The sequence below is a fragment of the Stegastes partitus genome, unplaced genomic scaffold (genome assembly GCF_000690725.1).
Source record: "Stegastes partitus isolate 25-593 unplaced genomic scaffold, Stegastes_partitus-1.0.2 Scaffold1551, whole genome shotgun sequence".
NCBI lineage: Eukaryota > Metazoa > Chordata > Actinopteri > Pomacentridae > Stegastes > Stegastes partitus.
This window is the reverse complement of record NW_007579282.1, coordinates 152,328-167,525: the sequence shown is the minus strand read 5'-3', so window position 1 is coordinate 167,525 and position 15,198 is coordinate 152,328. Positions and strand designations below refer to the sequence as shown.

Below are 15,198 nucleotides of genomic sequence, written 5' to 3'. Positions count from 1 at the left end.
TCATCCGAACACACAGATCCCGCCGCCGCCGCCGTCTCATTTATCTACATTGCATATTTCTACGTCCGTCCCTGTTGTCGCATTCTCTCTCTCTGCGGTGTTCAGCGTCCGCTCTTCTTCTTCTTCCTCTTCTTCTTCTACCACGGGCTGTCGCTCCAGTAGCCGTTCACGGTGCCTCCTACTGAGCAGCCGCACCCGAAAACAAAGAAGAGATGGACGGACAGAGGAGGAGGGTGGGGCGGGGTGGGGTGGGTAAAGGAAGGAGGGCAAAAAACAGGGAAAGAAAGAGAAGCCAAAAAGGGAGAAAACTAAAAATATTGCCACTGGCTGCTGAGTCACACTGGAGTCAGTGCAAGTAGTAACGCTGTTGGCTGCAGTGGTGGAGATGGTGGTGGAGGATGGACTCAGACCTGAGGAAACACCAGCTGCCCCCCTCAGGCTGAGCTGCAATGTCTGAAACCTTTCCAATAGAGAGAAAGTCATTTGCTCCGCCAGCTTAAAGGAATAGCTGCTGTTCTGTTTGCTGATTAGCTTTCTTTCTGATAACATGTTAAATCTGGAGCGCAGGACTTCTACGTATGAATGAGCGTCCTGCTGATGGCGCCCGTCGGCGTCCAGGAGCTCTCTGGTTTAAACCTGGTGTGTGGAGGCGTTCTTTACTGGCAGTCTTTAAAATAAGTGTTCAAAGGAAAGCAATCAGCGTCTTATGGTCATGAGCAGAACGTGTTGGTGTCATTACGTCCAGCCGCCAGGCAGCAGGACAAAAGTTCTGCACTGCAGGTTTAAGTGCAAAGCTGTAGCCAAGGTGTGTTTAGCCTAGCTTAGCATTAAAGCTAGGAGCAGAGAGGGAAACTGATCGCCTGTCTCAGGTCCAGAAGTAGTTAGTAAATCAAACTCACCAGTTACCACATAGCTTCTGATTTGATCTGTAAAAACAGGACTTTGAGAACTTTGAGGGAGCTCCGTGCTGGACTTAACAACAGATTAACGCTAATAAACTTAGCAACCTAAACGTGTGCAGTCACTGCACCTGGCTGTGGTTAAGGAACACTTCCAGTGTGTAGCACCTCCTACAGGTCATTCTAGGTCATGCACAGGATACAGAACAAGGTACCATGTACATCAGTCACCTACGTATTCAGGACAGAGCAGGCTAGCTGCTTCGCCTGCCTCCAGGCTGTATGCTAAGCTAGGCTAACCACATCTTGACTTTAGCTACTAACAAAATGAGAGAATTTTATCTTTTATCACTCTTGGAAAGAAAGCCAATCAGCTTTCGGTTCACTGTTCCTTTAAATACGTTTGCTAGTGACGAGATGGAAGCGCAACACAGAAACGAGAAGCGGTGGTCTCTGACTTCTGGCTCTACAGCCCAGGTGAGAGCGCGGCAGGTGAGCGGTGATGGTGAGGATCAGGTCCAACATGTACACACTGGACTTCAACATGTGTCTTCATCTACTTACTATTAATAATTACATTGAACTGCAGTAGCTGACGTGTGTTTTATTGAGCAGCTGTGCAGCAGCAGTGATTCCCAACCTCTGGCTCAGGACAGTCAGAGGAAGCCTTAAAACGGTTAAATAAAGGATTTCATTACAGCAATACGCTCTAATCTCACCACTTTTAGGTCCATTAAGATTACTGAGTAAATAATTTAGCATTTTGCTGTTAAAGACGTTCATACCTGAGATGGAGAAGCTTTCTTAGCTTCACATCAGCGTCTCCAGTAACAGCAGGTATGATGACAGTCTGCTTCTAAGGAAGCCGAGTTAAAGTCACTAGAAGTGTTTCCATCCACCTGTTTTCTTTTTAACTTATGTTTTCGGCCTTTACTAGACAGAACAGTCGAGACAGAGAGACAGGAAAGTGGGGGAAGGACCTGCAGCAAAGGGCCATGATTCAAACCCACGGCCGCTGTACCTGGGTGGCCAGCTGCCCAACCAGGTGAGCTAAAGCAGCCCAACCAGGTGAGCTAAAGCAGCCCAACCAGGTGAGCTAAAGCAGCCCAACCAGGTGAGCTAAAGCAGTCCAACCAGGTGAGCTAAAGCAGTCCAACCAGGTGAGCTAAAGCAGTCCAACCAGGTGAGCTAAAGCAGTCCAACCAGGTGAGCTAAAGCAGCGGCGCCTGTTTCTGCACTAAAAACAGAGTGAGATGGAAACAGGCTTCTCATTCTGCTGATCGCTGTCTAACAGAAGTGTCTGGAAACACCTTCATTCTCCTTTAACAATATATTTTGTAAATGTGCTCCACATGGGGACGGAAACGTGGCGTAAAGTGGAAGCATAGCTAGAATCCCACAGTGGAAATGTACATTAAATGCACCACGCAGAGTTCTTCCTGTACATACGGCCTGAGCAGCAGTAACACTTCATATATGCTTTTTACATGAACCTGATTCACAGGATGAGCTGGTTCTACCTGCAGCAGGAAACATATGAGGAAGCCTTTTGCTTCTTAGGCTGCTTTGTCTGGGGGTGATGATATCACCAGGTATCTAGCCTGGTTAACTGACTAACTCTGTCAGGTTTATCCTCTGGGAGGTCGGGAACCACTGCCCTCTGCTTCTCCACGTCTGTTCCCACAGTACAAAAAATAGGTTTTCATCAAGTCCTCCTGCAGCAGGAAGCAGGAGGAGGAGGAGGAGGGGTTCTGCTGATGTTCTAAGCTGGTTATGGGCTGATATGGACTCTAAAGGAGGTCCCTCTCCCCTCCTCCCTGGACTCACCGACAGCAAACTATGTGGAACACAAAGAACTCAGCATCTACAGCCTACATGGCTTTTTTTTTTGTTTGTTTGTTAGTTTTTTTCCTTAGAAGGTGCAGAGGTGCTACAGGTTCAGGGGCTTCGTGTACAAAATGTTTTCTTGAGTCTACTGGTAGGTATAGTGTATGTTCTTATCGTGGAGTAGAAACATGCATGCTGCAGTAACATGTTAGTGTGTGTGTGTGTGTGTGTGTGTGTGTGTGTGTGCGTGTGCGTGTGCATGTGCGTGTGCATGTGTGTGTGCATGTGTGTGCATGTGTGTGCATGTGTGTGCGTTCTGAGGCGTCATATTAGAAAAAAGTCTCTTATTTATAGCTACTCTTAAGTATCAGTGTTAAAGCATTGAAGTGCAAGTGCAGTTGAAATACAGGCAAGAAGTAACACAGGGAAAGCGAGAGGTTAACTAACTCAACTAGTTCATCGGTCTAAACTAACCTAGACTCTATCCCTGTTAGTAAGGCAGGTGTGTTAGTGTATGTCCGTGTGTTTTAAAATACATTAGCTTAAGCGTCTATCTCAGCTTAATCAGTAAGGTCTAGCTATTCTGTGGCTTTAAAACTTTAAATAGGGCCTACTAGTGGCTCCAAGAACTCTAATTCACTGCTTCTATCAGGGAGAACCCATGAGGGATGGATGAGGGATGAAGAGCAGCTGGGATGGACTGACACTCCTTCAGGGTTGATGCTGTTCGTTCACATGTTCTCCAGAGCAAAAAAAACAAAAGAAAAACCAACAAAAAAAGATTTTCTTGTTGCTGTTGTTGTTGACATTTTGTTGTTCTCTGCGGGGGGAGGGGAGGGGGGTATGCTACAAGATGGAGGGGATGGGTGAGTGGCATCGCCTCAGGCCCGGCGGCTCGAAGGGCTCGAAGGTGGAGTTGGTGATGGGGGTGAGGCGCAGCGGGGCGCCCGTCATCCCGGAGATGTTATTGAGGCTGCGCGACTTCTCGTAACCCGTGGCTACATGGAGATGACAGGTGACAGGGCAGAGGTCAGGGCACAGGTGTGTGGAGGGTCAGCAGGTGTGAGCAGGTAGATGGTGTGGTGAGTGGGTGGAATGGCACGAGGTCATGACAGAGGGAGGTTTGTCATGACAGATTCATCGATGTTATGTTAAATGACAGCATTGCACATCAGATAGAGCAAATATAAAAAACAGTTTGTTACAGTTACAAGCATTTGTAAATGAAACAAAGGAAACAAAAGGTAAATAAGTGGAAATCAAAACCAGCCCAAAACCAGGTAAAATAGTACAGACCAAAGGAGGAAGTTGGAAAAAGACGGACAGACAGATGGACGGAGGGACAAACAGATGGACAGACAGACACAGACAGACAGAGACAGGACAAAACAGGAATATGGGTTACGAAAATCAGCTACCAGTTGCCACAATATCCCTTAGTCACCTAGAGGTGGCGCTCTGCAGCACCGCTATGAACTGTGTAGGGGAGGGAGGGTGCACTGGTCCAGTGGACGTACACCTGTGATGGAGGGATGTCCCGTGGTTTTAGTTCGTGTACGTCCACTGGACTTCCTGCTCTGGGATTCCCAAAAGCACTCGAGTGGTGCCACTCTGTTCAGGAACAAGCATCACTGCCACACTTGGTGGTTTAACGATTTTTTTGGGAAACTCAGAGCAGCTCAGGTGGGTAAATCATCTGGAGCTGAGCACAGTTAGAAACACACACAATACTCCATTGTCAGTGAAAAGGCATTGAGCTCTCAGAGTCCAGGTGCTTTAGCCAGGTGTTCTACTGTTAACAGGGAAACAGACAGTCAGACAGAAAGACAGACAGACAGACCAACTGAAGACCAAACCCTCTCCAAGATCAGGGTCCAGTAAGTGTTTCTCTCCATTCATGTGTCTACAGCCATGCTGGCAGCTCCGTGAGGCTGGACCGGACCACAGCTGTGCTTTCAGCTAAATGCTAACATGCTAATACACTCACAGTGACAGTGCTACCATGCAGATGTTTTCCAGATATAAACTTCACCGTGTTCATCGTTTTAGTCAAGCATGCAAACATTTGTGAGCTTGTTGAAGACAGTAGCGCTGAGACTAATGGGATGCTTCAGGAGGCGTAACGTAGCAGGACGGGACAGAGTTCTGTGATCCGTCAGCGTTTTGGATCCATTTGATTCTGAAGAAGACCTTTATGCATACCAGCTCTACACGCTGTTGTTTTGTTTTCTAAAAAACTTCCAACAAGACATGTGCTGAGACGGACGTTTTAGTGTTGGGAAGCACCAGCGCACTCCAGTGGACAGACTATGTAATGGCAGCTAGCTACCAAACACGCTAGAGAGCGGCTAAATGATGAACACCGACAGATCTGGTAAAGTGACTGTTGTAGTTTTACATTTGAGATGAATCCTCAATAATTGTGGTTTTGTTGTCGGAAACCGAGGATAGAAATGACACCGCGAAAAGTCAGGGCTTCCACAGGGGGCGCTGTACTGTGATGGGCTCAGAGACTAGAGAGCAAATAGAAAAACAAACAGTCTCAAGTGAAGGCAACTCATGAGCGAAGTTGGCGAGTCAGTCACCAGCGAGGCATTGAGATAGTTTAGACGAGACCAGCCGGGGTAAAGGCATAAAGGAAGTCCTGTCCAGTCCTGATTCTGGACACTGAGGTATACTGTTGCAAGGGTGAGCTGCTGTCAATGCAAGTATTAAATAAGAGGTAAGACTGTGTTCAGATGGACGTTAGCACCATGCTGCTTCCTGTATCGGTCACTGTGCACATGAGCTGTGGCATCATGACGTCAGCTTTGTGCACTCGTTCTTCAGGCTCCCACACTGAAGGATCACAGACACAGACCTGTTCACACAGTCGTGTCTGTAGCTCGTCTAACTTGTGTGCGACCAGTCAAAGAACAACTAAACTTACAGTCAGCCAGCAACAATGCCGTCCACCAGGGAATCCGTTCGGCCTTCTCATTCATTTTAGCAACGCTCTGTCAATGTGGGGTGCCCTCGTAAAGGCATAAAGACGTCACAAGTCAAGGAAGTCCAGCCTTGGCAGCTCTACTTCTGTCTCCTACATGGATCCTCATCTGATGAAGATGTCTTTTCACCTGGTATATGCATCTTAAAGTCCATCAAGTAGCCCTTCTGTGCACACCTTGTGTACCGTCCTTACAGGCCACACTGTGCCAGACAGATTACTTGGTGTGTTTCCAAGAATCTCGTCGGTGCTGCATTGTGGTCCGCTGCATTATTGGTCTGCCTCTGCTATGATGGATTTCCCTGCGTGTGATTGCAGCTTTTACTGTGTGTAAAAACTCATGCTGTCCTTGGACAAGTCTTTGGAAGAGCTGACAGGAAAGTATTAAATGCAGTTTTAGCTTGCACCCTCATCACAAAAGCGACAACATGAAACAACGACAGATCGATGTCTACATAACCCACCAACAGCAGAGTTTCTAATTACTCATCAACACCTCCCAGGAAGCATTTGTCCTTGTGAGGTTAAACTGGGATCAGTTTCATCTCTGCAGAAACTCAAGTTGGGTGCTGCCTAAAGAGAAATGAAGCGCTGATGGGAGATCGGCCAGCGTGGCACCTCAGCCAGCAGCAGCTTGTTTGGTTACGTTCTTCCAGCTGTCTAGAAGAGGACTGGATCAGAGGCTAGAGTGCTGCTCTGTGTTTTATCAGGGACCTCTGGGAGCCTTGAAGGTGGACTCCATCAAATGTCACCATGTGTGGGGATGAAAGGGAGAAATCAAGAACTCTGTGGAGAACACTGACAGCTGCAATGGTAGAGGACTCTGGATAGAAGGTAGAAGATCTGGAGGCTGGGTCTCACACTATGATCAGCTCCATAAACATCTGGAGCTTGCCTGACTCTAAAAGAACTTCTTTAAACCTCCTGAAAACACTCATGAGCCTAAAACATTAAGACTCTCTGTAGAGAACCATGTCATATTCCCTCCTCTCAGAAGAACACTGGATAATGTGAACACATGGATTCTCCAAAGCTAATTTCTTGGAAAACACATTATTAATCATCGTATATGTAATAAAAGCTGTTTCCTGTTCCAGCACTCGTTTGGAAATCCACTAAGAAACGTCAGCAGCCAACAACGCCTGTCCTGAGACCCCCGGTTTAGCTCATGTGGGTCTGGTCTGCTTAAAGATCTCCCTAAACGTCATCACTGATGGCAGCAGGAGACCAGAGACGTTCACACACCTCTGGCTGGTGCTGCTGGGGATGGGACAGCGTTTACGTCAGTCTGATGACAGGGAGCTATGCTTTCAGATGAATCTTAAACTTAAGCCGTTTGTTTCACTCAAACCTTCGGTAAAGTCCATTTTGGACCTAAAATGGTACCACTGACTGCACATCTCCCCACAGCCACTAACGGGTTTACTGACACTGTGTAATGGCTCGTTACAGTACACGTACTATGAAGACTGTGCTGCTAGATTTAGCTGAATTGGCCAAAGAGAATTGCTTTTAAACCTCAGGAGGCATTCTGGAGACCACGTTGACAGATCTGGGTCACGATGTTCCAAAGACCTGGCTCCTCAATACACTGTATTTATGTAGGTGTGTGTGTGTGTGTGTGTGTGTGTGTGTGTGTGTGTGCATATTTGCAGCACATATGGGTTAAGATGCACAAACATGTGAGACTGTCAGACACTGAAACGTGTCGTCTGTTGTTCCAACCAGCATGTGCACTATGAACAGTGTTCTGGTTCTGGAATATCATTCTCAATCGATCGAGCGACGTCTCTGTGTGCCGCTTATTACAGCTTCATACGTGCTCTGTGTGTGTGTGTGTGTGTGTGTGTGTGTGTGTGTGTGTGTGTGTGTGTTTGAGCATGTTGACTGTGTAGCTGCACACATTCTGCTCTGTTTAAATAGCTGTGTTTGCAACGTCAAGTCCTGTAACTGGTGGAATAAATCAGCAGCACTGCGGCTCTTAGCTGATTGGGACACACACACACACACACACACACACACATCCAGAGCAGCAGCAGAGAGCAGATTGATTGGTATCAATAACCTATAGTGTCTAACATACAGCAGGCCCAGGTCGTGTCTCATCACAGATTCTGTGGTTGTGATTATGAGCCGGACCTGCCTGACCCACATCTGCTACTAACACAAAGCAAAGGCACAAAACCAGACCGTGTTGGTCAGCACTCCCACGTCTGGGTCTTGTACAGATCCAGATGCAGCGCCTGCTCCTAGTGTGGCTCTGGCTGTACGGAGCGGTCCAGCTGGACGGTGCTGAGCATCCGTAATGAGAGCCTGTCTGCAGCTGGCTCTGCAGCAGACGCAGCGTGAGGCAGCCTCGGCTACAGCCGACAGCCTACAGCCTTAGGTACAGCCTACAGCCTACAGCCTACAGCCTACAGCCTCAGGTACAGCCTACAGCCTACAGCCTACAGCCTACAGCCTACAGCCTACAGCCTCAGGTACAGCCTCCAGCCTCGGCTACAGCCTCCAGCCTGCTGCCGCCGTGCTGGTGGACTTTGAGGCTATTTCCTCTTGTTTATAATATATATCAGCTTCGATTGATGGAACGTCCAAATGACTTCCATCAACTGCTGACTTGTCCGAGACACACAACAGGCTGCACGTCCCAAACCCATCATAGCTTCTGTCTGTCATGTCAGAGGGAATTCTGGGAAACAAGCGTGTAATTAAGCGTCCAGCCGGGTGTGAAAGACACTCGTCCATCCACCACATACAGGCAATAAAGGCGGCGATGCTTCAACCTGCGCTGCAGAGGCTCTGTTCTCCTATTGGTCAGTGTCGCTGACCTCATCATGAGGGTCACTTTGGGCTCTTGTTCTGATGATTTACTACAAACCCAATAATCAATCGATTAATCCAGAAAATACTCGGCTTAATAAATCCGTTTCAAAATAATCATTAGTTGCTGCAGTATATAAAATATTTAAACAGAAGCTCTGCCTCGATAAACTACAAAACGCACCGTTACCCTCCCAGCAGCACCAGTAACCCCATTAATAACCCCATTACATCATAGGCTCACAGGGTCGTTGTTCTGCACTGCAACAAGGTGCACGCTCCACACACCTCACGTATTTCACTGTGGGGTATTTCACTGTGGGGTATGTTCCTGTGGGGTATGTTCCTGTGGGGTATCTTCCTGTGGGGTATTGTACTCAGGTGCAGGATCTGGATAATGCCTCCATCACTGCACCACTGGGTTTAATGAGTAGAACCGCCTGGTCGGGATGAACGTTGGTGTCACAGCTGACTAGTTTAAATATTCCTTATTGGTTTAAAGGTGCGATCCAAGTCAGTGCATTCCTCGTTAGCAGGTACTAAGAACATAACAAGGACTTCACACAGAACTACTGTTAGATGGGATCCACCCACACCTGACGGGTGTATTTACTGTCAGTCGGACCTGGGTGTGAGGGTTCATATAAATTCTTTGGTTTTTCAATAAGTAAACTTGGCGTAGAGTCCAGAACCGGCCAGAGGAGCAGGGATTTACGCTGCGCCCTCTTCGCTGGCTGCTCAGCCCACATGTAGGAAGTACTGGATGTGTTCAGGACCATGAAGACATCGTCCCACCTTGCTGGGTTAGCTAACTGTGTGACACATGCTCCAGGTCTAAGCTAACCTACAGACCTGTGGTTATCAAACCAACCTTGCTCAGTAGTCCATAAACACCACGGTCACCCATGAGTGAAATCATATGAATATTGATTATAGCGGGGATTCGTCTTCTTCTCTGTGACCCGCCGAGGTTATTTCTGCCCCCCGGGACGGTACTACACTTTAAAGATTTCTGATTGGTTCTCTCCAAAGCCAAAGCCAGAAGCTAAGCTCAGCATAGCAGCATGTGTGTTAGCGCCACTGCGACGAGGACTCGTTGTACATACCTCCACTCAGTCAGACTTTAGTAACACAACGCAGGGGGAGAGACTGAGGAGGATAGCCTGAGGATGGGATGGACACACCAGTGTTAGAAATGGGATGAGGAGACATGAGGGAGGAAGGGGAGGGAAAGGGAGAGGAGGGAGGAACACTGGAGGATGGGAAAAGGAGGAGGAAGGATGGGGAGACTGGATGGGACGGGACGAGCGATTGTGTGTTCACACCACAAGAAACTAGTCGTGTTTCTGTTTCTGTTCTGAACCTACGAATCCTAAGTAGCGCGAACAAGAACGAGCTAACAGGTTGCTCCAGCGACAGGTACAGTACAGGTTATTTAAACACCACAGCTGGTGGTACAGACAGAACGGTGGCGTTAATTATCTGAGTTTTAAAGTCACAGCTGTGAAGCCGGAGTTCAGGGTTAATTAAGGTTAATCATGTATGTGCTGCGTTTCCCTTCATGGACAGCAGATTGATTTCATACTCCAGTCAGGCAGCACCGTGCAGCTTCACCCACGTTTGCCTTATTTACTTCTCCGTGTATATTTTGCAGTTTGACACTTTTAAACGGTAAATTTTTTGAAAAAACATACAAAATGTAGTTTTATTTTATTGATTCTGTCTTCCCTGCTTCACCAAACCCCCGTTAGACTCACAAGTCGACTACCAAACCAACCAGGTATATATAACTCATTAACTGGCTTTTATTTTGAAGGCAACGAAGGCAGGAACAGAGGACAGACAAAAGTCATCTTTCCTGCCTGTAAACAGACAGTTTAGTCTGTCAAAGAGTCGCCGTTGAAGGCAGCCAGCCTCTAACAGGAGCTGAAGGTCAAGAAAACAGCCTGCCACCCAGACTAAACGGACCCGCCCGAACCGGCCAAGCCCTGCAAAACCAAATCAAGCCTCCAGGAGGTGACCTGAGCTCCGGCCTGCAGCTTGACGAGTCAGACTTTCCTGCAGGGTCAAAGGGACAACAAGGTCCCTGACAACAGAAACCATAAAAACAGAACGACAAACTGTCACGTCTCTGAATCTGATGTTGGTTCAGTTTGATGAATACACGGCGGTCTGCTGGACAACCACGTTACGGCTAGAACCCACCCTGACGGTCCGTCTCGAGCCGCCTTACTCAACGAGAAGAAGAAAGAACTGCTCGAAACGCAGAAGACCAAACGAGAAGCAGCAGTCCTTCAGTCGACTAACCAAGTTCTGTGTGTGACGATGCTGAGCAGTGTTTTATGATTGCTGTGGGTTCTCTGCCTTTACCCCACCCCGACCGATCCTCCCTGAGCCTGGTTCTGCCACACGGTACTTCCTGTAGAGTTTACTTGCTTAAAGGGAATCACTGGACTTTGTTGGGTTTCTCTCCATCATGTAATGTTGTCAGGTCTCCACCTTACTGGTGTATCTGAAAAACGGTCGCACTAATGAATGCTCGTGTCTGCTCTTCGTGGCTGTTTGTCTTTTTCACAGTTGGCAGATGCATTATGGGTACTTGGGGAAGTGCAGAGCTGAGCGTGAAGTCATTTAGATCAGCGGTTCTTGAGAAAAACCAGAACATTAAACGACGGTTGTGACGACGTGAGAGTTGGGTTAAGGTTAGGGTCAGGGTTAGGGTTAGGGTTAGGGTCAGGGTTAGGGTTAGGGTTAGGGCAGTGGCGTGTTTGGAAGATGGCTGCGTCCAGTTAGCTCGAGCTAACAAACCTCAGCCACAACCATTCAGTAAAACCACGACGCTGAGATGCAGACCTAGACTGGGTTAGCGTTAGCGTTCTGTCTGGGTGAATCAGATCTAACATGGTTTCAGCTAACAGAGTCCTAACATATCGGTCTGATAAGCCGACATACGGTGCGTCTGGACGAGCAGTTGGTGGATGAGGTGAGGAACCTACTGGCAGCCACACCAGAGGCTGACCGACGGTCCTCAGGCTGAGCTTCATCTGATTTCTAGCAGTGTGAACACAAAAGCAGAAAACTGCAGGATCACACTTTGAAAATGTTTCCGCTAGTGGTCGTCTCATCATACAGCATGATGGAGTGTGATCAGTGATCTGGGATGCTTGCTTTGGGTTAATGAGGTTCCTGCAGGGAGAGAAGGGAACCATGAGACGGGAAGACAAGAGGGAGGAAGAGGGGGAAGGGGGAGACTCGGGGTGAGGAGGGGTATAGGGGGTAACAACCAGGGCAAATATTATCCCAACAACAATCTGCATGCAGACAACAGATCAACATGTGTTTCAGTTTGTGGATAAACGCTCGTTCACGTGTTTGGAAATAATCCTCAAAGTTTTTTGGACGCAGACACATTGTTTGAAAATCACATGTGGATTTGAGATTGCCAAGAAATAATATTTGCATCAATACAGACACATAAAATGCAAACATGACATCACCGACCTTAGCCTACACAGAACATACAGACAGACATACATACAGGCTGCATGTATGTGACATGTGACATAGCTCAGCTGAGATCAGAGGAGAAGACAGACAGGAAGAGGAAATCACACAGAGCGGCAGAAACACAGGAGAGAACAGATAAAGAGTCTTACTGCTATGTCAGACGAACACACGGTACAGATCGAACACAGATGACGTCACAGATAGATGCACGTGCAGAACATTAGTACAGGTGAAGCAGGCACAACCTAAACACACAGTCAGTGCACCACACGTCTGTGTTTAAGACAGGAGTTCACTGGATGGAAAAAAAAACAGCAAAATGATGACAGATGGAGGGAAGGGTGACAGGAAATGATCAGAAAACTCTAAAACTATTAAAACAAGAAGACTATCCACTTATTTACTCACTGAATTACATCCTGACGGTGGATCCAGGGACTTAGAGTCTGTCACAGAGTGCAGACGTCCACACATCGCCTTCACACATTCACTGAGTCGCTGCTTCACTTTGTGGGTTTTTTGCACCTCCTGCAGACGACTAACTAAACTAAAGCGTCTTTAAGGTGATCACACGACGTTTCTAAGAACGATTCTTAACCAAACCGTCACCACGCTACCAACATGGCTCGCTGATATCTTCACTTCTATTGTTTTAAATTCACAGTTTCTGAACATAATCCGCATTATCGATGAGTTTACGCTTCCCTCGGTCAACTCGATTTCCTCCTGACACCGCTGTGGCTCAACTGCTGTTTGGAAATAAAATAATGGTAACGCGATCCAATCGGTCTCAGGGGGTTCTGACCACCAGCAATGATGAAACAGCAGCAGAAAGGCCATCAATCACCGGCAGACAGAAGGAAAGTGAAAGGAAAACAGAGGGAGCTAATCGTAGGGAAGTGTGATGAAGTGAAGATGAACCTGCGCATCAGTGGCACAGAATCAAGGGAAAGGGAGTGAAAAAGGAAAGAGGCAGAGAGGCAGAGTCTCCAGTTTGTTATGGTGCAGCAGATCCTCTTACATCAATGAGCCGGCTCGGGCCAATGCTATCTGTCTGTCAATGAAGACAATCAATAGTGTTTCTACTGAGAACATGGAGGAGGAGGACAGGCAGGGAAAGACAGAGAACTATGGGAAGAGGAAAAAACAATGGAGACCGTCAGAGAGAGCGTGACACACAGAGCCGGGGAGATATGAATGCAACACTTCATTCCCTGATCCTGCCTCCACCCACTCTCTGATTAGGTTCCCACTGAAAGGGGGAGATGGACGTGGACGGTATCATAATGCAGAGCGTGTCTGCAGAAACTAACGCAGTCAGGAAGCAGGGTGTAATGCACGCTCTTGGCCTGCGGAGGCGCCAGATCCACTGCACCAATGCTCCCTCCAGAGCTGCAGGGTCTTCATTTATTTGTGAGGGGCAGCAGGCGGTGTTCTCCTCAGCGCACTCTGACTTCCTCCGTGATGATGTATCCTGTTTTTTGACAGCTTGGCATGTTGCAGAACCACAGAAAGACGGCGTTACGGTGGGATTCTTTCTTGGAACAACAAAAAGAAGCAGCGATGTGATTAAAGAAGCCTGCAGGCTGCCTACAGAGCTGGATGCTGAGCTGCTGCTTCTGCAGAAACTTAGAGTTTGTCTGTCTGCATCCAGGGACGTTGTTTTTACAGTTACTGCTCAACAACATGGCCAGAGTTAAGTTTGGCATCTTAATCTGGTTCTGGTCTGATTCACTCATCGCTGCTGAAGCTCATCCAGACGGCGACTAGTTGTCATGTAGCCGTTTACATCTGACTCTTATCAAATAAAACATGTATTGAAGGAGCTGAGTAAAAGGTATTTAGTGTATTTTGGCTAAATGATGGTTTTTACTGTATTTACACGTATGAATGTGGAGGAATGAACACGCCGTCCTCACTCAGAGACTGTTTATGCACAGGACTGATGGACGACGCTGTCACGCAGTGGAACGACGCTTCAAGCTCATTATTAGCTCAACCGATGAGCGCATGGTGGACGAACAGAGAGGAGCTCTGGCTTGTTATCCAGGAGGTGAAGAGTTTGGACTCCTACAGGTTGATTCAATAAAAACCTGGACTGGACTCCCAGCACTGAGGCAGACTGTCTTATTCTCCATTTCTGTTCCTGAGTTCCAGCACTGAGCAGAGACCTTCCACTGCTGGAATACAAACATTCATTAATTTAAAACTTGTTCGTGGATTTGAGTCATCATCAGTGTATGAATTCTTAAGTTCTGGCCCAAAAACGCGTTCTGTTAAGTTATAGAGACTGTGATTGTTGACGTCTGACCAGCACAGGTGAATGATTACACAGCTTCACAGGAATCCCTGAAGGCGCTGCTCAGCTCTCCCAGAATGGGATGGACTGGGACGCATGGACAGACGTACGGGGATGATGGACAAACTGGGCGAGCAGGTAAACGAACGGGTCTGGACGCTGCTGTTGGCAGCGCAGAGCCACAGTGACGCTGGGTTCGGGTTGGTTCTGGTAGGTGCCTGAAACATTTTAAATGAGCCTCATCCATGACTGTTGGACACGATGTTTATTCGGAGTCACACCACCCAATCAGAAAGATGCTGTCGGTCTACATGAATGAAGAAAGGAGCTGAGACGACTGGCTTCCTGTTTCCTGTCTCAGGACTTGATCCAGCTCCTTCTCCTCTGCTACCCACAGCTCAGGCTTGGCTTTCTACAGAAGGAGGGAAGAGCTGCTCGGCGCTCTCCTCCATTGGTGTCCTTGTACTTGGTGGTTTATTTACCGCACAAAGGCTGCATTCGTCTCACCATCGGCTCCTGGGCTGCACTGTGGGGTCAGAGCAGCGCGGCCCAGGTATCGATATGAATCAATAATGCAATCAAACACAGAGCCTTGACCCAAAATGCTTTGCTGCACCAAGTCCCACAATTCCCCTGTCCACTGTTTCCGTAGCAACAGCAGGGCGATAAGGAGAAAAGTGAGAGTGCGAGGAGAGAGAGGGAGGGAGGGAGGGAGGGAGGGATGGAGGGAGGGATGGCGGGGAAATGATGAAAGGATGAGAAAGTAAGACAGAATAATTAGGAGTGATAAATAAACTGAAAACACATGACTACAGTTCTCTAACAGATAGATAGATAGATAGATAGATAGATAGATAGAT

At 47.7% G+C, this 15,198-nt stretch overlaps 1 protein-coding gene across 1 annotated transcript in view; it reads right to left on the bottom strand.

The window, feature by feature from the left end:
• Positions 1-3,572: 3,572 nt before the first annotated feature.
• LOC103371248 (potassium voltage-gated channel subfamily C member 1-like) overlaps positions 3,573-15,198 on the bottom strand; it is a 66,361-nt gene continuing 54,735 nt past the window's right edge. The window contains exon 6 of the mRNA XM_008300503.1: positions 3,573-3,724. Coding sequence (XP_008298725.1) covers positions 3,573-3,724 — 152 coding nt within the window. The remainder of the gene's footprint in view (positions 3,725-15,198) is intronic.